This window comes from Limulus polyphemus, unplaced genomic scaffold (assembly GCF_000517525.1).
Source record: "Limulus polyphemus unplaced genomic scaffold, Limulus_polyphemus-2.1.2 Scaffold3099, whole genome shotgun sequence".
Classification (NCBI taxonomy): Eukaryota; Metazoa; Arthropoda; class Merostomata; order Xiphosura; family Limulidae; genus Limulus; species Limulus polyphemus.
This window is the reverse complement of record NW_013668709.1, coordinates 59,770-72,936: the sequence shown is the minus strand read 5'-3', so window position 1 is coordinate 72,936 and position 13,167 is coordinate 59,770. Positions and strand designations below refer to the sequence as shown.

The 13,167-nt window shown below is 31.8% G+C and overlaps 1 protein-coding gene across 2 annotated transcripts in view; it reads left to right on the top strand.

The window, feature by feature from the left end:
• Window positions 1-6: 6 nt before the first annotated feature.
• Window positions 7-13,167, top strand: part of LOC106468654 (26S proteasome non-ATPase regulatory subunit 9-like) — a 47,672-nt gene continuing 34,511 nt past the window's right edge. Inside the window, exons 1-2 of one of the 2 annotated variants that reach the window (XM_013929087.2) lie at window positions 7-183; window positions 10,841-10,943. In XM_013929087.2, coding sequence (XP_013784541.1) covers window positions 10,856-10,943 — 88 coding nt within the window. In that variant the 5' untranslated portion in view covers window positions 7-183; window positions 10,841-10,855. Of the gene's footprint in view, window positions 184-698; window positions 738-10,840; window positions 10,944-13,167 lie in introns of those variants that run through there. The other variant, XM_013929088.2, reaches the window with a different exon arrangement.

Here is a 13,167-nt window from a genome sequence, read left to right as displayed (position 1 = left end):
AGGTGTTTGATTGCACGATTGGAAACAGGGTAGCAAGAGTTCAAGTTCGATCTACTAAGTAAGGTTTAAACCGATGAAAATGACGTTATCAACTGAGGCGATGCGAGAGAATCTTCTGAAGTTAATGAGAAAAAAGAGGACATTGAAAACGAAATTTCTTTGTTAAATGAAATTCTGAAATCTGTAAGTTAAAAAGCAGATGCTTGAATTAAAATAAGTCATGTTAGTATTTAGTCTGACACATTTATTGATTTAGTCTTTAAAGTTTAACAGCAGTAGCAATTTAGGCCTAAAATTTATAATAAAAATCACTTTAACTTCACTGTTAGTGTTAGTGACAATGTTATTGTTAAGTGCATTTTTTTCTGTATTATATTGTACTAGCTTTAGCTTAAACTAGCTCCTGTGACCTAGCCTCAATTCTGGCTAACAATTTACCAAATGGTCAAACCGACCTCTAAAAGTAAAAGTTCTAAAATTTAAAAATGCCAATTTTTAAAAGACGTTAATTGTTTTTGTTTAAAACTAAAGAGGATATGATTATTATTACAAGGGCATAATTTCATGTCTTTTTTACCTTTTCACTTATAGTATATTTTTAATGTTTTATTTTCATTTCCTGTTCTTTACTGTTGATTATTTATGTCAACACATGTCAATAGGTGCCTGTGGGTGATATAATGGTATCATCATCAGAGATACATTAGCCTCTGGCAAAATGTTTTTGCACTCACTTAGTAAGTAACCCTTGTGGAGCAGGGCGAATTTAGAATACATTACAAAATCATTAAACCTTTCAAGTATGAATTTTAAAACACAAGTTATACATAATTAAGTAAAATATTAAAGTAAAACCTAAACACAGTTTAACTGCTCTATCAAAGTAACTGATATAAGGCGAGAAAAAAAATAAACTTGAGTGCTAGCAGATGATGGTCCAACAATATATAGTGGCCAATTAAGCTTGCTTATTTACTTGAGAGATTATAATCTGAAAAAAGCTCTTTCAGTTGGTTATAAGTATGTTATTTAAGTTAAAACTGGCACTTAGCAATATTGTTTCCACTTTTGAAAGTGAGCATGGCTTCTATCAGAGGGAGAGAAAGATATATAGCTTCTTCTTACAAAAGATCCAGTTGTAAGGTTAAATGTTTAGAATTTGAGCTTTTATGTATACAAGCTCATCTAGACATCATAGGGGTACTCGACTAAACTGAAAAGAAGTAGAAAAACTAAAGCTCGGATATTTTTAACTGTATGCTCATCATGTGACAACAAAACTGAAGTTTCAGTTATTTGTTTTAGAGGTTTCTTTTGAAATAGAAGAATCAAACTTAGATAATATAAAACTTTGATTTATAAGATACTTGATAATAATGATTTCATTAAAATACATTGATAGTAAAGTGGTTTAATTAAATTTTGAATGAAACTCAGTAACACTTTGTGACATGCAGAGAATGGAATTTAGAATTCACCAGAAGTCAAAGGGTTAAGAAAAATAATTGAAATTTAAGAATATATTTATAAGTAGGAATAACATATATACATATGTAATGTATGTTAACCAAAATGTGATTGTATTTTACAGAATACTGGTATGCTAGTACTAAGACTAAGAAGAGTATGACATTTGTACTTTGTAAAGGCTTGTTTTTATGCTATTCAATACAGTACAGTAATTTACAACTTGTGTGATGATATTATTAGTCAGACATGGTTCAAAGTTTGATAAAACAAAAATTAATAAATATAAATATATGTGTCCTGTTACTAGATATAAGCTATTTAGAATAAACATTTGAGGTATTTTGGTACAATTTGCAGTCATTTTAGAAAGTAAAAAGGTAATTTAGATCTATTTCCTAATTTTTTATGGTGGTTATAGGTTCAGTCAAATTAACCAACATTTGATAGTTATCGAGGAGGTTATAGCAATTATGCAAATAACAATTTTTATATGAAGAAAAGTGTTTTAATTTCAAAATAAAATTACTTTACATATTAGATAGTCAACACTCCAAAAGGAAAAAAATCATGAACAGAACTTTAATTTAAAAATCTGATATTTTGTGTAAAAACGTTTTGTAATGTTTACTGATAATCTGTAAAACTTCATAAAGATATGTATACATTATTAAAAGTTGTAGTATGACTACTCCCATAGTTACTTTGGTGGGTAACTACTGAGTGCAATGCACCTAGACCTGTAGTCAAGGAGTTAAGAGGTTCATAGTGATAAAATTTGTATATGTTCTATTATGTTATGTCAACTTTTTCATGCATGCTTTGGTAGCAAGTTCTGGACAATGGTTGGTGCAGTGGAGGTTCATAACATGTTTACAATTGTCATTACAGGGACACCATCAGTTGTCACATTTGTGAGATGGCCCTTCCAATTTTTACAGTTACTATTAATTTCCATAGCCTTCACAAAGGCACTTTTAATTCCCTTGCCATCAGCTTTTTCCACATTTCTAAGTGACAGGAAGTGAGTTACTGGATAAAAATGTTCATTAAGGATTCTAATGTTAATAGTTTCTTTGTCAATCACAGATGTGTCAATACAAGAATTGTCAGTGAGCCCAAAAGTCCAGATTTTCTCGTATTATCTCTTAAGATTTTCATGTATATCATGAGCAATGGAAAAATATGAATGTTCTTACTTGTTTGTCACTTGCCTAGTGTGCATTTAGTTTTGTGCCAAAAATAGTGTCTTACAGTGACATAAGGCCTGGAAAATCAATGTAGGTCTTCTTATGATATGCAACATAGAATGCAGTTGTAAACAGTTTTTCTATCATGTCAGTCTCTTTATCATCCATTGAGAGTACAATTTTTGGGAGAGTTGTAGTCTTGATGATGCCTTGCTGGCATTTTCACAATTCAACTGAGTGTTACTGACCTCATGTTTCTTGATTGAATCAAGCTGTAATGACGAATAACCATCAGGGTTTGACATTAAGGCACACCCAACTGATCCATTCTGGTTGTGCTGAGGTAGCACGACTGGTCACGTTAAATTTATTACCATATGACATTGGTCTTCATGCTGACAATTTCCTATTAACCACAATTACAATTTCTTTTACAATGTCACAAAAACTGTCTAAATGTTTTAAACTGAATGTTTTTGTTAAAAATACAATTCTTGCAATGTATTGTTTACTTATTCTCATTCAAACAGACATACAGGAAAGAGGTTCTAGTAGAACAAGACTATAGTTGATGATCATAGTCATCATTACACATGAATGTTAATTAACCAATTCATTTATGACTATTTTCAGAGACTTTTCATTACCTATTTGCATCACTAATGAGCTATTCCTCATGCATACTTCCTATTAATTTCCTACACTGCCACAAGCCTAGAAAAAACTCCAATCCCTAGAGGCTCTCTGCACCAGCATATGTCATAATATCATTATGCTGATACCCTCCATCAATGGGAGGGCAACATAGCCTCCATGCATAGTAGGTCCCATCAGTTCTACCTTTCTTCAATCACTCTCCTCAGCAGACTTACCAATCAGACGTGTTTATTTCCTACACTTATTATACATTATTAGTTTTCTATCTTTGTGTCTAGGCCTAACTAAAGATTAACCCTTTCCAGACAGGTCAAAGGCCATGCCATTGCATTTGTTGACTCATATTCAAAATTTTATTGAACTACAATTTCTTGAGTTTATGTCAATAAGTTTGGTATCAAACTGTATATTAAAATTCAAATTTTAGTATTATACATTATTTAATTTCTTAATTTAAAAGTTAATATTAAAAATACAGTTAAACATCGATGTTTGTTATGTCAAAATACTAAGTCTATAGTTTTGTACAAATTAGGAACTCAAATTACTGATATTGATGAGCTAGAATATAAAATAAGAACCTCCTATCTTTTCTCTTTGCTGATATACCACTAGTAATGAACCAAACACAGTGGCCCTGCTCACCTCTTTCCATTTTTGGAAATGGTCCTTTATATACACTTACTTCAATATATGATATGTGAAGAACCATTTGAAAGCTCAGAATGTCCCCTAGTGGGTTTCTCAGCCATTTTCATGTGTTAGGATGCCACCTTTTTCTTTCGAACCAAGATTTTAAGGAGGTAGGTTGTGTTTTTAGTCTGCTCGAAATTTCATATTCTTTTAGACCCAAATACATCTTAGTTACTAAGTTTAATAAATTATAGTGGAATTCTATGGTATTGATATAGTAATTTATGATTTTTGGTTATTTAACTATATATATAAAACCTAAAAAAAAATTTTCATTTCATATCCTCCATGTGCAAAATTTTAAAACTCATCGCAACCTACATCAAGCAGCAACCAAGTACAAAGATCATAACTAGAAGAGATAATGGTTTGCTTTGCTTCTTTATTTAATGTTCTGTGTTTTAAGAAAAATAAGTTTAATAAGAACTTATTTGTAAATAGTAATAATCTATATACATATTTAGTGTATAATAATTGAAGTGTAACTGTATTTTATAAAATAAAAGTACTAAAACACGACCAAGACAGGTCATTTTGTAAAGACTAAAGGTCAGTTTTTTAATATTTGATATGGTAACATGAGAGCTTGTGTGCCACGTTAACTTCTGTATCGTGAGCCAGGCACGGCTGAATGGTCAATATAATTAAAATAATAAATGTATAATGTTATGGGGTTTAAGCTATTTAGTCTAAATATTTATGTTTTTTTGTTATAATATGTTGTCACTTTAGAACAAAAGAGGCAGAATTTATATTCATTTCCTAATTTTTTATGGTGGTTACAAGATTGGTCAAATTGATTGACCCATACAGAGATTCGTAAGTGAAAATAACAGATAAAATGTAAATTTGTTTTTCTTAAGAAACATTTGATAACTATCTGGACATTATAAAGATTTTGCATGTGAAATTTGAAAATTTTCTTATGCATAAAAGTATTTTTAATCTTAAATAAAAAATTACTTTGCTTGTAGGCAACATGCGAAAAGAAAAAAAAAGGCTGGACAAAAACATTGCTTAACAAACCTTAAGACATAAAAATCACTTGACATTTTATATATGAAAGCATTGTAATGTTTACTGATAATATGCCAAATTTTAGTTAAAATACGCTTACTAATTTAAAAGTTATAGCATGAAAACTATAACAAGCACAAAATGGTTAAGAGGTCAGTCCCAGGGACCGAGCCCATGCTGAAAGAGTTAACTTTAAACTTCAACTTTGGGCGTTTGTTCTTAGTTCCAACCACCTTACAAATTTTGCTTTGCAATTTGTTATTTTTCAATTTGATATTAAATATTGAAAGAAATAAAAAGCTAATTAAAATTGTTCTAAGTTTTTTTGAATATTATGAAAAAAGTATTCCATTATATGAATTAAATGAACATTAAAATTATTACAACATTTTTGACCATTTTACAGCTGTCTACCTCACGTTATAAAGTAGTAATGTCTTTATTTAAATTTGGTTTTACTTCTTTGGAGGAAGAGAAGGGAGGAGGAAAGAAAAAGACATCAAAAAGAAGGGATGAAACCAAAAAAAATGATGAAAAGGAATAAAGGAAAAGAATGTTCTATCCTAAGTGGATGAATGAATTTAAATGGGTAAAGTGCAATGAGAATGAAGATCTGATGTATTGTGTTACCTGGTAGAAAGCTTGAGAAGGAGGGTAGATTGGTTATGGGAACATGATGCAAGTACGTTACATATATCAGACGGGAATGGGTGTAGATACATGTGCTAGTACCAGGAAACCAGCTTTCCAACCTCTGGATGTTGGATCAGAAGGCTAAATGAAGGTGAGAGTGCACAATTGTTCACTTATTTTAACACTGCTTACTTCAATACTAAGAATGAACTGCTTTTTACTTTGTACCCAAGCCTTCTTAATTTACAAGCTAAAAATGGTGTTGAGCTGTCAAATAGCTAGTGGACTGATCAGGCTTGTAGAAGATTTATGCAGTTCATATATAAGGATATCCGACAAGAAACACACAGTTTACTGAAGAATGCACAGGTCTTATCAATAATGTTTGATGGTGCAACAGATGTGTCCATTTGTGAACATGAGATTGTGTATGCTTGGGATGTGGTGGAAGGTGTACTAAAAAATATCTTTGTAAAGATAAATAGCATGGAGCATGCTTATGCTAAAGGTGTTTTGTCAGCATTGGGGTCCATAATGGACAGTGTGGACAATGCAGGTTGGAACTGGAATGAAAAACTAATTGCTACTAGTTCAGATGGAGCCCATATGAACTTAGGGAAAAAGCACAGTGTGGTAAAACTTAAAAAATGAAGTGCCTCATCTTGTTGCCATGTGTTGTGTAAATCACAAATTGGAACTTGGTGCATTAGATGCAATGAAGGATAAAGATGCAAAGATCTTTCGTGATCTTAAAACTGTTTTGTTGAATTTGCACAAGCACTATTATTGCAGTGCAAAAGCATTGAGAGAGCTTCAAATTTTAACTGAAGCTGTGAAGGAGGAGATGATAAAGCCAGTAAGTTTGGAAGGTGCCACATTATGCCTATTATGGCAGTATTTGGTGTTTATTTCTCACTTTCAGAACACTGTAGAGGGTATGAGTGGGACAGTGGATGTTCAAAGTTGAGCCAAGCTGATTTTTAAACATCTAAAAGACTATATGTACTTTCTAAAGGATGTATTATCTGTCTTGAGCAAACTTTCATTACAGTTTCAAAAGGATAACTCTGGTTTACTTGGTGCTGTGGATGCCCTTGAAACATCTTGCCTGCAGCTTGTTGCTCTGCAGCAAAGGCCAGGAGAGAACCTGCAGATGTACCTAGACAGTGTAGAGGTAGATAATGCAATCCAAGGTATGAAACTTTGTGGTCCCACTATAACAGAGGAACAGCTCAAGACAAAAAATTCCTTCATTCGGTTGGTTATTGACCATATGAATAAGATGATTGGTGACACAAATTTTGACCATCTAATGAAGGACATGCAAATACTCTATCTAGTCAACCTTCCAGAAACTGATGCTTATATTGCAGTATATAGAGAAAAAGAAGTAAATAACCTGTTTGAATACTACCTACTGTTTTAAATAGGATGGGATATGACATTAAACATTAGAAACAGGCTAGCTCTGAAAGTCCATATGAAGAGACAGCCAAGAGGCACAAGTGTTGAAGAATTCTATCATATTTTCTTGAACCCCAACTTGAAAGGCACTTTTTAAGAATATCATCATGCTAACTGAGATCATTTTGTATATACCAGTTTCAAGTCCAATCTGTGAGAGGGGATTTTCTGCAATGACAAGGATCAAGTCTGATTGGAGAGCACAATTAAATGCAGATACATAAAACTACCTCATGGAAGTTTCCATTGAATGGCCAGGTTCCATGGACAATAATGCAGAATGAGCTGTAACATTATGGTGGCATGGTGGGCAGTGTTTTAACTTTTAATTTATTTTTCTTCCAAATGTGATTGAAAATGTTCTGTAATTCACAGACGTGCCAAAGTAGAGCATGATCGTGGATACCAAATATCTTTACAAGTTTTCTTAATTTTCTTGACCTGAAATGATACCATAGTTATCATTTGTTACTTTTATATACTTTGTATTTGTTTTTCTTTTGCTGTTTGATGCTCTCTGTTTATTAACAGACTTTGTGTTTGAGCTTGCTACCACTGTACCATGTCCTAATATGTGATTATTTTTTAGTTTTCCATTTGCACAAGTCAACCCATTTTAAGGTCAGGGCTAGTAATTTCTTAAAGAACTGGTCCAACTGGTCTAGTGATATAAAAAGTTAATGTCAAACCCTAAATTAGTTACAAAGTTGTTTTGTGTTCTACAAGCAGTTTTATCAAACACACTACACCATATTGCCATGTTCTGATCAAGTAGCTAAGGAAATTATTTTAAGGGATTTGTGCCAAAGAAAGCTAGTTAAATTATGATAGATATAGGATGTTGTTTGCATTATGAATGTTCTTAAGCATGTACTTGAAAGAAATAATTAATGTAATAGTTCTATCTTTACAAAAAAAAAGTAGGCATAAAGTTCATTGGTGGACTGACATAAAAAAAACAAGAGGCCACATACAAATATGAAAGTTCTTATTTTTTGTATTTTTTTAGTTATTGTAATGAAATGACCTAAAATGTAAAAATTAGAAACAAAAGGATAGATTAATTAATATTATGAAAAAATAACAAACAAATTTCTCTAGAAGGTATGATCCTAGTAGTTCATGCATTACATCATTCAGTAACTTGAGCAACAAATTAGTGGAATGATTTACAACTTATGATATTATTAGTTAGATACAGTTCATAGGACAATTAAACAATAAAATTTAGTAGAAACAGCTGTAGTTCTGTCATGAGCCTTAAGCTATAGAGGATAAACAGTTGTAGTTTTCTGTTATAATCTGCAGTCATTCTAGAAATGAAAGAAAAGAGTAATTAAATTTAGATTTTTTTTTTATGTGGTGGTTACAAGGTAGGTCAAATAGGCCAAGTCTGTATAGAGTTAGGCTAGAGAAAATAACTGATAAGATATAAAGTTTTATTTAAAAAACATTTAATATTAATTTAGCGGGTTTTAGAGATCAAGCAAATGAAATTTGAAAACTAAGATGAATAAAAGTATTTTTAACCCTAGCATGAAAATCACCTTGTACTTGGGCTAGTCAACAATGTGACTCCATATATATGCATGGACAAATCTTTAGTAAAAATACTTAATTCAAAAATCAGATTTTTTTTGTGTACAAAAGACTTGTAATGTTTGCTAAAAGCTTGCTAGATTTTGTTGTCTTAACCTCTTTCAAAACTTTTGGGGAAATATTATCTGGCCCAGGAGGCTTATTCTTTAAACTTCCTTTTTTTTTTATAATTAATTAACATCACTGTCACTAATTTTGAATTGCTGTATTGATGATCTTGAGATACTATTGAATGACTTGAATCAGTTGGTAAGTGTAAAATAATTTTGTAAAGAACCATTTAGTAAGTGCAAGGTAATGCACTTAGGTTATCATAATTGGATCACATTTAGTTTAATATACAATGGAACCCATTCAGCTCGTGACTGAAAGAAAGTATCTTGGGATTGTGGTGGATGAGGTACTTAAGCCATTGAAGTAGTGGTAATAGGAAAGCTAGTAGAAGTTTATGGTGTGTTTATAAAATATTTATTATCAGTCAAGAGAATAGTCTCTATACACTTGCAATTAGAACTGGGCATTTAGTGGAATTTGCTAATTTTTTAATGACCAATTAGTCAGTTATTCTCACCAAATGGCTAAAAAAATTATATCACTTAAAAATGTGGTTCTGATACCTGTGGTGACCAAAGAACAGCTTTGTGCTTAATAAAAGAATAACATAATGGCAGTATTTTGATTGGTTGGATAGTTGGAATAATTAAAAACAGTAATAATCAATTAATTGACTTTTTTTACAGGATACTAATTGCTGACATAGTTAATCAATTTTATCGCCTAGCTCTATTGAGTATACTGTGTATTGTTTTGATCTCCATATCTAAAAATGAATACTGACTTATTGGAAATGACTAAAATGAAGGAATATAAGAGTTATAGTGCAGGAATGGGTTAAGATTTCTTAATTTTTCCTGAGAAAAGAAGGGTAAAAGGTGGTTTTACTGAAGTTTAAAAGATTATCCAGGAGATTGATAAGATGAAGACTTCCAAGTTCTTTATGCTGCATTCTGCAGGTAGTTGAAGAGAAAAATATTTATAAGATTAAGAAAACACAGGTCAGAACAGTTTTACTTTTATAAAGTAAAGATTGCATTACATTCTTAGTATTTCTAACTGTATTGAGGATGTTAAAGTACTACTGAATGAGTTGAATCAATTGTTAAGCTAAAAAAAGTTGGCAAAGAACCATAAAATATAGTACGTGGTTTATTTATTATTTTTTTAAGTTACTTTGTCATCCTCAAGTTTCCATTATCTATCATAACGTTTCTATGATAAAAATTTAAGCCAAAACATTCAGATACTTGGTAAGTAATTTTTTTTTTTCGTTACAAAAGTTGTGTCTCAATATTTATTATTGTGTTCATCTGTTTTTCACCATGAGCGGTCCATTTCTTTTACAACTTGTAAATGAGTATTATACGAGTTCAACTTACAACAATAACAAAAATGAATAATGATTTTCATGTATAATTAGGTATTGTTACAGCCATTTTTTAGTACTAAACAGAGCTTGAAAAGTAAGGAAGAAACACTCAGGATGTATTGTACAAGTATTAATTTTTGCATTATACAGCTCATATTATCCAGTATCTAGCTATTTTTGTTTTAGGATCCTTATCAGTATTCTTCATTATATTGGCCCACCTAAGCTTAGTATGAGATACAGTATTGATATACTTTTAGTCTTACATCCTTGAAACCTAACAATTGGTACTGAAACATTTTTGAAAAGCCCTTGAATCTTTTAATAAAAATGTATGAATCCTACATCAGATTAGAGTTAAGCCTGATATCTATACAGTGTTCTTTCATTGTTGAAATCATATTCATTATCCTTATGTACTCTTTCCAATGATGTTATTTCCTTACTTCCACTTATTTCCACATAATGGGCTTAAAATACATCTTAGCATATAGCGACATCTGTTGGACATTATTCAGAGATGGTAAGTAATTATTCAATATGGTGGCCCCAATAGTATCATGATTATTGTTATTTAAGCTTCAGTTTACTTTTAGTTATAATACAGATATTGAATTAATATTCTGAATACAGAAAAAATGTTCCAGGACAAAGGTGTTTATTTTAGTAATACATATTACTTATGATTTTCTAGCAAAATAATGTTGGAATGGAAGAATCTTTAATAGACAAAGATGACTACCCACGAGGAGACATTGATGTTTACAAAGTCCGAAGTGCCAGACAACAAATAATTTGTAAGTGAAAAGTTTAAATATATACATAATATTTTCTAGTTTTCTCAACCAGAAGGAAGTATTTGTCCATGTACATGTAGATGGAAGAAATTAAACGATGCTGTTGTGTGCCGATATTACTATATTTTACTCTTCTGTGAATACTATAGTATATATTCTGATAGTCTTACCTCACACAAAGCTATCTCGATCTTTTTTCTGCCCCCTAAGCATTGCTAGAAATTTTAATGACCATTGCACCAGTCTGTATATATCCCACAAATTTTGTGCCATTTTTGAACATATATATAGCATGTGACCACCCTCCACCAATAGTATTGTACCACCTATGTTGGCACAGCTAGTTCCCTCTGATGTTCCCTCTCAGCATTCTTTAGGTGTGTTTTATTTTTTCACATGTGACTACTCTTTATGGTTGTACTTCATTGACATTTCAATACCTTTTTCAACAATTTTCTTTTACTGTTTGCATTCAACTGTTTCAGTTTTTGTTTTCATTTGTTTATTGTTAGCAAATTATACGGTAACTTAGAAGGACTTTGCAATTCAGTGTATTGACATGGACTTTCCCATTATGGAAGGCAATACTTATGGCACAACTACTCAGGCATCAGGTTTGACTTTAATTGCTGTGGAGGTACAAACCTTATTTTGCAAAGAGCTAAATTCCTATGTTCAGCTGGCAATTTCTACTCTTTTTTTTTTTTTTTCCTAACCAGACAATGCTTCTGAGAAAATACAATGAAGGAGAAATAAAAATTGGATTTACTTTTTCTGGCACCTTCTTGTTTTGGTCTGTCACACTCTGCACCTACTTTTTTGTTTTTTTTATAGCTAGTTAATGTGGTATATTAAATATCTCCTTTTCTTCCTAGCTTGCGGATATCGTCAATCAGATATTTATGCTATTAATATTACCAGAATCCTTTACCATTCCTCTTATGTCATCTGATTCTTCCTTCCTAAGACTTTTGTTGCCTGGTAAGGCCATTTGGCTTTCACACCCATTTCTTTACCTTTCATCTCCCACCTGTACTCCCATTCCAATCCCAGTCGGCTTCTTTGTCAGGTTCGTTCCCCATGATATTGTGCCATTTCTTCCTTTTTTGGGTTGACATTCCCAACCTTTTATTCCTTGGAACCCTTCTGTTTCCCCATGATCTATGCCCTCTCGCACTAACTGGTTGGGTTCATCAACTCTTTAGGCTAATGTATTCAGACTTATCATGGAAGATTGCCATCTCATCAGTGTTTCTTCTCATCAAATTTGTCATATCACCATGTGTTTGGTTGCTCGTCTTTGCTATTTGTTGGGAGAAATATAGCCTATGTTTTCTACCAGTGATCATCTTCCAAAACACAAGAAAGGAAATTGAATGAGCTGGGCAGTAAAATTAATCTCACAAACACTTCATTCTGATGCTTATGCAAGATTATGTTTGGCACAGGAATGAAAAACATGGTGAAGCCAGTGATTTACAAAGATGATGATACCCAACTCTGTGCAGGCAAGGATTCTTGTGCAGGTATGTCAGCCAGTGTAACCATGGTGATATGCAGGACAGACTCAAACTACAGCAGTCCTTATCTGAGCTACAACTACATGCAACTATTGAAGCTATTTTTATTATTTTGGACAAAATATACATAGCTAATTTTGCCTCTAAAGATGGAGCTTCAGGTTCTGGATGATGTAAGAATTTCCACTCTTAAAAAGCTTACAGAAGCCAGCCTGTTGAGGCTAGTTTTGGTGTATCAATGTAGCTGAGCAACAGGTAGCAACCCTTAACTCTTTTCAATCTGTACCTCAGGTTTTTACAGGGGGAGAAATGACAACATCAGATTTTGAAAAAGTATTTGTGATGTACTCCCTCAAATTTTCTCCAAAATATAATTATAAATGAAATGTTGAAATTTTAAATTTTCTTTCGATGTATGTTGTATTAATTGGTTCTGGATGAGGTAATTAAAAAATAATTGGAACTGCTATCCCTAAGTTTTGATTTTAACTCCCTTTTGTAATTATCATTGAGATGGAACAAATCATTAAATTTCCCAGTGGACAAAACTAAATATTAGGGCTAGTAGTTTCTTTTTTTTTAAATTACTTCATTCAGAATGACCAATATTAATAAAACCTACATCAAAAGAAAATTTAACGTCTCAACATTTCATCTATAATTTATTTTTGGAGGTAATTTGAAGGGATATGTCACACATTTTT